The sequence below is a fragment of the Hyposmocoma kahamanoa genome, unplaced genomic scaffold (assembly GCF_003589595.1).
Source record: "Hyposmocoma kahamanoa isolate Upper Pololo Valley unplaced genomic scaffold, ASM358959v1 224, whole genome shotgun sequence".
Lineage (NCBI taxonomy): Eukaryota > Metazoa > Arthropoda > Insecta > Lepidoptera > Cosmopterigidae > Hyposmocoma > Hyposmocoma kahamanoa.
This window is the reverse complement of record NW_020653743.1, coordinates 6,324,643-6,338,471: the sequence shown is the minus strand read 5'-3', so window position 1 is coordinate 6,338,471 and position 13,829 is coordinate 6,324,643. Positions and strand designations below refer to the sequence as shown.

The 13,829-nt window shown below is 42.0% G+C and overlaps 1 protein-coding gene across 15 annotated transcripts in view; it reads left to right on the top strand.

Annotated features, from left to right (window-relative positions):
- Nucleotides 1-13,829, top strand: part of LOC113228215 (twitchin) — a 116,321-nt gene that overhangs the window by 66,713 nt on the left and 35,779 nt on the right. For all 15 annotated transcript variants that reach the window (XM_026461477.1, XM_026461476.1, XM_026461475.1 and 12 more), the window contains 16 exons: nucleotides 783-927; nucleotides 1,492-1,644; nucleotides 2,412-2,540; nucleotides 2,685-2,875; nucleotides 3,099-3,213; nucleotides 3,537-3,732; nucleotides 4,227-4,445; nucleotides 4,921-5,122; nucleotides 5,937-6,081; nucleotides 6,342-6,473; nucleotides 6,766-6,979; nucleotides 7,483-7,636; nucleotides 7,812-8,048; nucleotides 8,149-8,363; nucleotides 8,534-8,753; nucleotides 8,828-13,816. In XM_026461477.1, coding sequence (XP_026317262.1) covers nucleotides 783-927; nucleotides 1,492-1,644; nucleotides 2,412-2,540; nucleotides 2,685-2,875; nucleotides 3,099-3,213; nucleotides 3,537-3,732; nucleotides 4,227-4,445; nucleotides 4,921-5,122; nucleotides 5,937-6,081; nucleotides 6,342-6,473; nucleotides 6,766-6,979; nucleotides 7,483-7,636; nucleotides 7,812-8,048; nucleotides 8,149-8,363; nucleotides 8,534-8,753; nucleotides 8,828-13,816 — 7,656 coding nt within the window. The remainder of the gene's footprint in view (nucleotides 1-782; nucleotides 928-1,491; nucleotides 1,645-2,411; nucleotides 2,541-2,684; nucleotides 2,876-3,098; nucleotides 3,214-3,536; nucleotides 3,733-4,226; nucleotides 4,446-4,920; nucleotides 5,123-5,936; nucleotides 6,082-6,341; nucleotides 6,474-6,765; nucleotides 6,980-7,482; nucleotides 7,637-7,811; nucleotides 8,049-8,148; nucleotides 8,364-8,533; nucleotides 8,754-8,827; nucleotides 13,817-13,829) is intronic.

Here is a 13,829-nt window from a genome sequence, read left to right as displayed (position 1 = left end):
AGGGCCACTCAGCGCTTTAAATTGCAAACATCTGAGGGGCACTGCCACTGCGCCCGTCACCCTGAGACATAGTTGACAAGTCCCATGTGCCTGTAATATCACCAGCACTCTTACCCTTCAAAACAGGAACACAGTAATGCTAATATTACTGCTTGGCGGCAAATAGGCAAGGTGGTAATACTACCCTGGATGAACTCTTTCATAAGGAGCTCTACTGATATAAAATATGTTGGGAGTAAATAGGTTAAATGGGTGCTGAGCGCGTAACCTTTTTGCATTTTAGCGCCTTTAACGGCCATCCATTATTGGAGCGAGCGAGATGCACGTCACTGCAACCCTCGAGCCTTTCTTCTTCTTCATTTTTTAGAAAGGGCCTTTAGGGTCTTTGAAATTTTGATAACGGTCCATGACTAACTAGGAAAGGGTTGAGAAACCCTGTAATGGGGCATTATCACAAAAAAAAAAATCAATTTTCAAACTTAAATTTAATGAAAACCGAAGTTGAATTTTAACAGTCGTTAAAATCTAAAACACGCTCCTCTGAAAAATTTTTCCAAATGGCGTTTACAGCCTTTCTATAAAACACAGACGAAATAATATTAAATATCAAATATCAAAAAATAGTATATTTGAAAGAATACATATATTTCTTAGTGGTACGCGTATGCATACGTGGGTTAAATAAGATTTTAGTATGTCTTTATTCCTGACCAGTCCCGATCTGACTTACTACTCTAGTCAAGACTTTAGTACTGAATGTAATGCATCGTTTGTTTCGTCAGGTTGGTCCTAACGACAATGAGAAGGCGACTGTGCCGAATCTAGACGAGGGAACAGAGTACGAGTTCAGAGTGAAGGCAATCAACGAAGCCGGTCCTGGAGAGCCAAGTGACGCTAGCAAATCTGTTATTTGCAAACCCAGAAGATGTAAGTATTTGAGCTCATTTGTCGTGTATCCTTAACAGTGTATACTTATACCTTAAATGGCTTTGGTTGATTCTGCATATCAGTGAAAGCGTCGAATCAATTACTTTCGAAAAAATATATAGTACAATTCAGGATATACACTGATTACTATACACTGTGAAAATACGGTTTTATAAAAATTTTCACTATAGAAAAAAAAATCACATATACACATATGGTACTTTACATGTACAAGGTTTTTTTTATATCAACTGAACTAAATAGAACACGTATAATATTCGTTTGTAAAAAAATAAAGTCTACATTAACGCCAGTGTCTCTGCCGCTCGAGCCAAGCAAAATGAACCGTATTAGTACGGGAAACATGTGAATTTAAGCTGAGATATTATTACTCTTAATTACTGGCTTTAGAAAGGTACTTTATTTAACCAATGTCAATACATTTTTTACTTTGCAAAGATAGTAATTATATAATATACAAGATATTTAGGAACGGGAACCTAGGGATTGACAAGAACTCGACTTGAATGACGACTCATAATTTATATTATGTTTTCTCCTCAGTGGCTCCGAAGATCGATCGTCGTAACCTGCGCACAATCAAAGTGCACGAGGGCGAACCCATCGCGCTTGATGTCAAAGTATCGGGCGAGCCGCCACCGGACGTCACCTGGACGCTTAACGGAAAGTCCGTCATTGACGGCAATGGACTTAAATGTGAGTATTTGTGTGTAGATCAAAAAGTACCACAAAAGTATGAGATCCTTTTTTTTATATATATTTTTTATAATATTTTGTGACGGGACGAACAAGTCGTGCAGTGTCACTCAGAACTTTAAATCGCAAAGATCTGTAGGGTATTGCCACTGCGCCCGTCACCCTGAGATACGGTTGACAAGTCCCATGTACCTGTAATTTCATCAGCACCCTTACCCTTCAAAACCGGAACACAGTAATGCTGTCCTTACTGCCTGGCGGCAGAAATAGGTATAGTGCCAATACTATCCTGGATGGACTCTTTCACAAGGAGTTCTACTGCTACTTTATATCGAGCGGGTTAGTTTCATAGTGTCCTATTATTATATTCCATGGAAATTTAGTATCTTTTTCCCACTACATCAGGCGGATAACTTAAAGTTTTTATCAATGCATTTTTTCAGAATATGTATGCTTTATTTATGTACAAGGTCGACTATGTAATATTTAGCATTGTTCAATAATTTATCGAGTTTTTTTTTAATATTGTAATGTAAGTGTGCATTTTACGTTTTCGTGTAAAATTTTTTTTCGGGTCCTTTACAGGGCACATGGTCACGGCTAACTTTTGAAATGTTGATTTGTTTGAAAAAAAATAGACGATTTAGATTAAAACAAAATTGTTTACTATATATAACTATACTTCTTACAGTTTTACAAAGAGTTCTTTCTGTAGGCGAACTAGTTCCCAATTTTGTTTAATTTCTTCTTGACTTTTTATTTCGCAGTGGTTAACGTCCCATACCTCAGCAAATACCAGCACGCGAGTCCCAGAAGAAAGGACTCTGGCACGTACAAGATCCAGGCCGTCAACAAGTACGGACAGGACACCGCTGAAGTGGAGATTATTGTTACATGTAAGTTTATGAATCATTAATTTTTAACGTCATACAAAAGTAGACCATACTAATAATTTTATTTAATTCGAAACAGATTCGGACTAATTTTTTGGTAAAACAATGTATAAAGATCTGTCATCATTCCTTGTTTTCGATTTATAGCTAAACCAGAAAAACCAGAAGGTCCACTAGAGGTTTCTGATATCCACAAGGACGGATGCAAGCTGGCCTGGAAGAGGCCCAAGGACGACGGCGGAGAGCCCATTGAAGCCTACCTTGTGGAAAAATACGACACCGAGACTGGCACTTGGTTGCCTGTCGGCAAGACTCTTGGCAATGTGCCTGAGATGGAGGTATTTTATAAACTTCTGAAAATCTTGGTTTTCAATATTTGGGGTTCTTCTTGACACATACTTGAAGAAATTATTCTTCAATTACGTTCTTCAAAAAGAATCAATGTATTGTAAACGTCTATCAATATTTTTTTCCAAGAGCGAACGTCAGTACTCTCTCGCTGTACGTGAACTAACTGAAATAAATTTGACAAAGATTCAAACTAATTATTACCTTTACCAGGTTGACGGGTTGATTCCCGGACACGAGTACAAGTTCCGTGTGAAGGCGATCAACAAGGAGGGCGAGTCTGAACCACTCGAGACCTTTGGCGCTATCGTCGCTAAGGATCCCTTCAGTAAGTTCTATCGTTTGTATATTAATCTTCATCGGCTCCATGCGCGTCACTAGTCCTAAATAAATGTTGGCCATTCACATATCTCTCCTGGCCCAGCATTCGAACCTGGGTTCTCTGCGTGGCAGACCAGCATGGTAACCGTTCGGATATGGAGGCAGTTGAATAAAAATATACGATTCGTCTTCCTTTAGAAATGTATGACTAGGTGTATTTTTTAATCCAACAACGACAACATCCAAGTATAAGCTTTTCAAACCTCTGTTCTTGAATTTGACACTGTATTTGTCTCACAGCTACTAACAAAGTCCTTTATTTTTCAACAGCTGTACCGGATGCACCATCAGCTCCCGTACCAGATGACTGGTCAGCTAGTCATGTGGACCTCAAATGGGAAGCGCCGATATCGGACGGCGGCTCTCCTATCATTGGTTACATCGTCGAGAAGAAAGACAAATACAGCCCGCTGTGGGAGAAGGCCGTGGAGACACACACACCTACACCCACTGCTACCGTTAATGGGTAAAGGACGAGTTTATGTACACTCAAATTTGAAAGCTAATGGAAGAAAACTCATAAATCGACCCCTCCTACGTAAAGTATCGTATGTCGAAATTGCCAAGTTTTCAGGGGAGCGTTTTAAAGCTTTGAATTAACTGAAGCATGATACGTCACTAATAAATTGTAAAATGATAAATAAATTGTATTGTTCGTTTAACCGATATCTAGAATTTTATAACACTTTATGTGAGTAACGAGCTCTGCCGAATAAAACTGTATTATGCTCATTTCAGTGAATTCAAAACTTTAAAACGCTCACCTGTAAACTTGGTAATTTCGGCTTACGGTATTTTACGTAGGAGAGGAAATATAACTTAGTTATTCTTTCATAAAGTGACTAAATGATACTGATTATCGAATCCGATGTGATTGACTATTATCTAACTTTAAAAGGACTGGAAATTCTGTACAATTTTCTTTTTACATGCATACTCTTATTCAATTTCTGTTAAAAGGCTGATCGAGGGCAACGAATATCAATTCCGTGTAGTCGCCATCAACAAGGCCGGCCAAAGCAAGCCGTCAGAAGCTTCGAAGAACTTCATCGCCAAGCCTCGCTTCCTGGCGCCCAAGATCGACAGACGTAATCTCCGTGACGTCACGCTGTCTTCTGGATCTACGCTAAAGCTAGAGGCTGCTATTACTGGCGAGCCTGCTCCAGCTGTTGAATGGAGGTAAGTCCTAAAGAAGTTCAAGCTTATACCTTACTTATACTTACTTACTTATACGTACTTGTATCTTGAATAATCTTATGCATTATCTAGAATTCTGGCTTTAGGCAGAATGGAGATTTCACATAGTGAAATATTTAATATTTATGAAATATTTAATGAAAATCTCTTTAATGTGCAAACAAATAAGTTGGTCTCAAGTATTTATAGCAGAAGAGCTCCTTGTGAAAGAGTCCGTCCTGGAAAGTACTGCCATCTTACCCTATTTCTGCTGGTGAAATTACAGGCACATGGAACTTGTTAACTTACGTCTCAGGGTGACAGGCGCAGTGGCAGTGTCCGTCAGATCTTTGCGATCAAAGAATACTAAAGAGCCAAATCTACCAGATATGTTTCATGTCATGAAAATTTCCTCGTTGTATTATAATTTGCTTTTAAAAGTAGTAATCATTATGCTAATTTGCAATTTCTCAACTAGATACCAAAACATGCCGCTCCGTCCATCCAAGGCAGTCACAATCGATAGTCCCGATTACTTCACGAAACTCGTGATTCGCCCCGTACGACGAGATGACTCTGGTGAATATACCGTCACTGCCGTCAACTCTAGTGGAAAGGACACTGTGACAATTAACGTCGTTGTCACTGACAAGCCTAACAAACCTGAAGGCCCATTGCAAGTAAGTTATATTTATGCAAATGTGTGACGTCTACCTTATTGAGTACATATAATTCAGTGCAATAAGAGTGTAGAGCGTAAAGAACAATGCCCATACAGTCCAGAACCAGCTAAAAGAATGTTGACGACCTTTAGTCGCTGATATAATAGGGTTTAATTTGTAATTATAATGGATTTATATTTTTTATTAAGTAGATTAAGCAACAATTTTTTGTGAGTTATGTTACAGAGTTCAACAGTGGGTACAGTCAGGTACACATCAAAAGAAATACTTAGATCTACTAAAATAGATAAATGAGATGAAAACGTAAAAAAGATATGTTTTTTTTTTAAATAATTCTTTAAAAAAATGAATGCGTTTCAAACATTTATATTTGAGCTTAACTAGTTTGAATTTTCACATTTCATTTTAAGTTTCGTTTACACTTGACATGATTGATCCAACATTTTCGTTTGTAATTGTCTCAAAGTTGGAAAAATCACGACGCGGGAAACAAGGCTTAAAATAAAATGTCAAAATGTAAGTTGTGATATGTTCAAAAACAAATATTTGTCTTCATTGGTTTTTACGTATTCTTAAATAACCGAATTTATGTTTTCGTCTTATTTCAAAATTTTATGAATGAAACTGAAATTGTTTGCTAATATATTTTAAAATGGATGTAAATTTTTCAACCGGTCACGACTACATAGTTTACGAGTCTAAAATGGGCATTGTCCTTTCTTTTTCGATCATTTCTACAACTGCGTCTCTGTAGAAATACATAGTTTTAATGTTTGTATTGTATCTCGCACACGTCTATTATTACCCCCAGATCTCAGACGTCCATAGCGATGGAGCCACACTCAAATGGAAGAGACCGAAGGACGACGGTGGTGCGCCCATTGAATATTACCAGATCGACAAACTTGACACCGAGACCGGTTGTTGGGTACCGTGTGCAAGATCTGATGAGCCTAGTAAGTGATTAACATTATTTACTAATAACGAGGTGGAATTCCCTGCCTGCAGACTCATTCCATAACTAGAAACAATTTCAAGACGACATTAAATAGGAATTGTTTGAGCGTGCATGCTACGCCGTCGACTTCAGAGTCATTTTCCATCAGGTGAGATGCGGCGGTTCGCATTAGTCTGTCTGATTTTCACGGTAAAACTTTATAGTCGCATTGATATACGATATGACAAATCATTGAACGAATATTTCCCCCTTTCTCAGAATGTGAAGTCACCGGCCTTACACCGGGCAAGGAATACAGGTTCCGCGTGGCGGCTGTCAACTCTGAAGGCGAGTCTGAGCCCCTTACGTCAGAGGAAAGCATCATCGCTAAGAACCCATACGATGAACCTGGTAAGTTGCATAGATGCTAAGAGATAGTAAATTTTGAAATGCATTTATGCTAGCTAGATGGGGATCCGACCAAATGTACATTTTTCTCTGGCATATTAACGCTGAAATAAAGCAAAATCCAAAACATATCGCCTCAGGTTCAGTAATTGACTGGTGTCAAAGGGGGCGGAAATACCATTTTAGAGAAGCTGTGTAAATGAAGTAGTTATGAAGATTTATAAATGTAGAAGAATTTATGGCAATTGCAAATCCTCACTGATTATATCATACTATATTTCATTTCTATTCTCAGGTGCGCCTGGAACACCAAGCGTCACAGATTGGGACAAGGACCACGTGGATCTCAAATGGACCCCGCCTCGCGAAGATGGTGGCGCTCCTATCGAGGGCTACATCGTCGAGAAGAAGGACAAGTTTGGCAATTGGGAGAAGGCGCTTGAAGTGCCTGCTGATAAAACCAATTGTACCGTGCCTGACTTGATTGAAGGACAGACTTATGAGTTTAGGTAAGTAATTGTGATATGAAACAATCGTAAACCCCCGGGCTTTGCAGGCTTTTGTTCGATTTTGTTGTTGAATTTACTCTTATTCTTAACGCATTGTTTATGTGCCCGTAAGAAAAATGTATTTTTTTTTTAATTTATTATTAAATGAACTGCCTGCCTAGTAAGTGAATTTCGATCATAATTATATGAAGCGCTTCGTCCGAATCGATTAACATGAGGGTACTGTGGGGGCGTAACCGTGGGCTTAGCATTAACCAGCCTCTACTACAGTACTCATACATGGGGATACATGAGGTACTCATGCTAATCTCTAAGGGTAAAGCGCGAGTATTATCGTAATTTACTAGTACTTATATTGAAGTAAGACAAAGAAGTTAGAATTCATGTAGTCATAGACTCAGTTTTAATTAGACACAGAGGATTAAACTACTATCCTATTTCTGCCGTCCACTAACTAAAACGCTTTAACAAAGTCCTAAAAATATTGTATTCCATCCTTTCAGAGTACGCGCGGTAAACAAGGCAGGTCCTGGTGTGCCCAGCGATAGTACACATCCAATTGTGGCTAAGCCCAGGAATCTCGCTCCTAAGATTGACAGGACCAACCTTATTGACATTAAAATCAAGGTTGGACAGAAATTCGGATTTGACGTCAAGGTACGTGCAATAATGAGGATGTACCAAGAATATCTTTTATAACCAAGAAAATCTTATTTAACTTGAGCTCTTATGGCACGTCACTCAGTAACGTTATTTTTTTTATCATTTTACATTTTTTATGTTAAAAGTCAGTTAAAAATCAATGTTACAAAAATATAATTGTCATTTCTAGGTTACCGGTGAACCAATGCCCGAGACCAAGTGGTTCCTAGGAAAGAAGGAAGTGAAATCTGCTGGAGACATGAAAGTACAGCATTCCGATTACAATACAAAGATCAACTGTAAGACAGCAACTCGCGCTGACAGTGGCAGATATACTATCACTGCTGAGAACTGCAATGGCAAGGATGTGGCTGAAGTTGAGGTCATCGTTCTCAGTGTGCCCAGTCCGCCTGGAGGACCACTTAAGGTTAGTAAACACTTCGGTTATGTTTATTCATAAATCAGAACAATCAGTTCTAATCTTTTACTGCCGTAGAGAGTCCTATTTCAATATTTTGTGATACTAGGTCTCGGATGTACACGCGAACGGTGCTAAGTTATCCTGGAACCCGCCAGCCGATGATGGCGGTCAACCCATTGATAAATATGTGGTTGAGCGCATGGATGAAGCTACCGGGCGGTGGGTGACTGCGGGAGAAACCGACGGACCCCAGACCAGTCTTGCCGTTGATGGCCTTACTCCTGGACACAAGTACAAGTTCCGCGTTAGGGCTGTTAACAGGTCAGTATTTCGCACTGAATACGACATATCTATAACATTGCACATCCATTATTGGTAGTACCAATGAAGTGTTTACATTACGGATGTAATTGAAACGACGTTTTGAAACAAAATCTATCATTGGTTGTTTATAATATTTTATTGGCCATTTTCCTACTTATTTTCTATAGGCAAGGCAAGTCCGAACCGCTAACGACCCCGCATTCGACCGAAGCAAAGAATCCATTCGATGTTGCTGGAAAACCCGGCACACCGAAGATCAAGGACTTCGACAAAGACTTTGTGGAGCTGGAATGGACCCGCCCCGAGAAGGACGGTGGTGCACCAATTACAGGATACGTTATTGAAAAGAAAGATCGCTTTTCACCCGATTGGGAAGAGTGTGCTCAGGTAGGTTAAACTGTGAGTGATCTCGATGAAATCCCATTATTGTATTCAACTATATATATCTATCTCATTTCTAGATCGAAGGTGACGTCACTACCGGCAAAGTGCCAGATCTCATTGAAGGCAACACGTACGAATTCCGCGTACGCGCTGTCAACAAAGCAGGCAACGGCGAGCCCAGTGATGGCACCGGACCACATCTTGCCAGGCCCAAGAATCTTGCACCCAAGATCGATCGCAACTTTATGTTCAACATCAAGGTTAAGGCTGGACAGAACTACGAACTCGATGTACCAGTCGCTGGAGAACCTACTCCAACCAAGGAATGGCTCCACGACGACAACCTTGTCCTCAATACCGACAGAATCAAAATTGTTAATGATAATACGCATACTAAGTTCCGTGTTATTGATGCTAAGAGAACCGACTCTGGTACTTACACTCTGAAAGCTAAAAACATCAATGGAACTGATACAGCTACTGTTAAGGTTGTGGTACTCGATGTGCCATTGCCGCCAGAAGGGCCGCTTCGTGCTGATGACGTTACCAAATCTGGCTGTACTCTTAAATGGAGGCCACCCAAGGACGATGGTGGTAGCGAAATTACAAGCTACGTTGTCGAGAAGATGGACCAGGAAAATATGCGCTGGGTACCTGCTGGTGACGTGCAAGCTTGCAGTATCAGAATTGATCATCTCATTGAGGGTCACGACTATAACTTCAGAGTGCGCGCAGTCAACAAACAGGGTGAATCTCTCCCACTAGTAGGACACGAACCGGTTACAGCCAAGGACCCTTACGGTACACCAGATAAACCTGGAACACCTGTCGTCAAGGACTGGGACAAAGATCATATGGATTTGGAATGGGTGCCACCAAAGAAGGATGGTGGCTCTCCAATTACTGGCTACATTATAGAGGCTAAGAAGAAATATGGACCGTGGGAAATGGCCGCGACTGTCCCTGGAAACCAGACTACTGCAACAGTTCCTAATCTCCAAGAGGGAGAGGAGTATGAGTTCAGGGTTATCGCTGTGAATAAAGCAGGAAATGGCGAACCTAGTGACGCTTCGTCTCCACAGGTCGCAAAGGCGAGATTCTGCGCACCGCATTTCGACAAGATGCTGCTGGCGGATAAGACTGTCAAAGCTGGACAGAGAATTCAATACGAAATCCCAATTGAAGCATCACCTAAGCCTACAGTCGAATGGCAGATCAATGGCAAGGTCATTCATCCTAGCGACAGAATCGACATTCAGATATTACACAACAGGGTCATTCTAGACATTCCATTCTCCGTCAGGTCTGATGGAGGCGTTTATAAACTGACCCTTAAGAATGACCTAGGCGTTTGCTCTGCTACGGCCAACGTCACAGTTTTGGACAAACCATCTCGCCCAGAGAAGCCGCTTGTAGTCTCCGATATTACCAAAGACTCTTGTTCTCTCTCTTGGAAGATACCACTCGACGATGGCGGCTCACCTATCTTGCATTACGTTATTGAGAAGATGGACTTGACACGTGGTACATGGTCTGACGCTGGTATGAGTACTTATCTATCCCACCAAGTAACGCGCTTAATTCACATGAAGGAATACTTGTTCAGAGTAAGTGCCGTTAACGCCATTGGTCAATCAGAACCCCTTGAATTAGACAGAGCTATTATCGCGAAGAACGAGTTCGATGAGCCATCGCCTCCTGGTAAACCTGAGGCCACTGATTGGAGCAAGGATCATGTCGACTTACAATGGACTACTCCTAAATCCGACGGAGGAGCTCCTATTACGGGTTACATTATTCAGAAAAAAGAAAAGGGCAGCCCGTACTGGGTGAACGCTGTTCACGTACCGCCTAACAAGAATAAAGCTACAGTACCTGATTTAACTGAAGGCCAAGACTATGAATTTAGAGTGATCGCTGTCAATCAAGCCGGCCAGTCTGAGCCTAGTGAGCCTTCTGACATTATCACTGCTAAAGACAGATTTGTTGCTCCAAAGATAATCACACCTCTTAAAGATATCACAATCAAGTCTGGCCTTATTTTCCACTTAGACGTCGATTTCATTGGCGAACCTGCTCCTGAGGTCAACTGGACTTGTGGTGGTAAACCGGTAGTTGCCAACGAGAGAACAACCGTCACATCGGTCGGCCACCACACTATTATTCATACAGTCAATTGCAAGCGTTCAGATGCTGGTAAATACCATTTGTCCCTAAAGAATGACTCAGGATCTGACGAAGGCAGCTTCGAGCTTATTGTTCTGGATGTACCTGGACCACCGCAGGCACCATTTGAGTATGAGGAGATCACTGCTCAATCTGTTACGATGTCTTGGAAACCACCTAAGGACAATGGTGGCAGCGAGCTGACTGCATACGTTATTGAAAAACGAGACTTAACGCACGGTGGGGGTTGGGTACCAGCTGTTACATACATTAATCCGAAATTCAATCACGCTACCGTTCCACGACTTCAAGAAGGCACCAAATATGAGTTCAGAGTATTTGCTGAAAACTTGCAGGGTAGATCTGAACCACTCGTAACAGACAGAGCTATTGTTGCCAAAAACCAATACACAGTACCCGGCAAACCCGGAAAACCAGAGCTGGTTTCTTCGGACAAAGATCACATTAAGATCAAATGGTCTTCACCTATCTCCAATGGTGGATCGAACATTATTGGTTACGATGTTGAACGACGAGACAAGGCTACTGGAAGGTGGATTAAACTTAACAAGGAACCTGTTAGAACTAACGATTATGACGACGACAGGGTACAGGAAGGACACCAGTATGAGTACCGTGTATCGGCGGTTAACGCCGCTGGCCCTGGTCAACCTTCCGACCCATCGAACGTATTCATTGCTAGACCAATGAAAGAGAAGCCTAAACTATGGTTAGATCATCTCATTGGTAGAAAGATTAAGGTCAGAGCTGGTGAACCCATCAATATTAACATTCCAATTACTGGTGCGCCAACACCAACCATTTCTTGGACTAAGGGCTCTGTGCCACTATTACCTTCACACAGACTATCCACCGAAACTAAAATGGATGAGACTAAACTTTGCATTGACAAGTCGACTCGCGATGATGCTGGCAAATACACCATTACAGCTACCAATGATCATGGAAAAGATTCTGCGGACATTGAAGTTATTGTCGTAGATAAACCAGGACCACCCAAGGGACCACTTTCTTGCACCCCTGTAACACACGATTCCATTAGTCTTACATGGAACCCGCCTACAGATGACGGTGGTAGTGAGATCACTGGATACGTCGTCGAAGTGGCTGAATTTGGTGTCAATGATTGGCGCACGGTCGCTGGTTTCTGCCCTAAATGCTCGTTCACTGTTAAGAATTTGACTGAAGGAAAGAAATACATATTTAGAGTTCGCGCCGAAAATTTGTACGGTGTTTCGAATCCGCTAGAAAGCAAACCTATTGTTGCAAAATCTCCATTTGATCCACCTGGCGCTCCTGATACGCCAAGGATTGCCGGTTATAGCTCTAACAGCTGCTCTCTTGAATGGGAGCCACCAAAGGATTGCGGTGGCAAACCCATTACTGGATACTATGTGGAGAAAAGAGAGCGTGGAGGTGACTGGGTGAAGGTCAATAACTACCCAACGCCCAACACATGCTATACCGTACCTGACTTACGTGAAGGTAACCGTTACGAATTCAGAGTAATTGCTGTGAACGAAGCCGGACCTGGAAAACCTAGCAAACCCACCGAACCTATCACAGCAGAGACTCAAAGGCTTAAACCTAGTCCTCCAGAGGCACCTAAACCTGACAGAGTTACCAAAGATTCTGTTACACTGTCATGGAGACCACCTAAGAGCGACGGTGGTGCTAAAATCAAAGGCTATATTATCCAACAAAAGGGTAAGGGAGACAAGGATTGGAAAGATGTTAATGATGTGCCTTCCCCGAGTCTTGTGTACACCGTTCCTAATCTTAAGGAAGGAGATGAGTATCAATTTAGGGTTATTGCAGTCAACGACGTCGGCAGGTCCGACCCCAGCAAGTCCACTGGAGATATTGTCATCGCTGAACAACCCAACAAACCTTGTATGGATCTTGGCGGAGTCAGGGACATCACTGTTCGCGCTGGCGAAGACTTTTCTATCCACGTACCTTACACTGGATTCCCTCAACCTACCGCAACATGGTTCAGGGATGACAATCTGATTGATGTTGATGGTGACTCGAGAATATTCCAGAAAATTACACCAGATTCCGCGTCGTTTGTTGTCAAAAATGCGAAGAGATCCGACGGTGGTCAATACAGGCTGCAACTGCGCAACCCGTCAGGCTATGACACTGCTACTATTAACGTAAAAGTCCTTGATAGGCCTAGCCCACCAGAAAACCTCAGAGCTGATGAATTTGAAGGTGAAGCTCTCACACTTTACTGGAATCCACCGAAAGACAACGGTGGCGGTGAGATCACGAACTATGTTGTGGAAAAACGAGAAGCTAGGTCGCCTAACTGGACCAAGGTGTCTGGCTATGTTACTACTCCTTTCTTGCGAGTGAAGAACTTAACTGTTGGACGCGACTATGAATTCAGAGTCATGGCTGAGAACCAGTATGGCCAGTCTGATCCTGTACAGACCACCGAACCGATCAAGGCAAGACATCCGTTCGACCCACCAGGTGCACCTGGAGCACCTCGCTCCGTGGAGACTACAGATTCTTCCATTACAATCACGTGGACAAAGCCTCGCCACGACGGTGGCTCACCTATCACTGGTTATGTCGTAGAAAAGCGATTGATTACCGAAGACAAATGGACCAAAGCATCACACGCACACATTCCAGATACAACCTACAAGGTTACCGGATTGATTGAAAACCATGAATATGAGTTTAGAGTAGCAGCTGTCAACGCAGCAGGTCAAGGACCATATTCTCAGAGCTCTGACGCCATACGTGCATGCGCGCCGCCTAACTGCCCACGTATTACCAGTGATCTGAGCCTGCGTGACATTACAGTCATTGCCGGCGAAGAAATCAAGATTACTGTGCCTTTCACAGGCAATCCCAGGCCAAAGGTGAGTGTCTAAA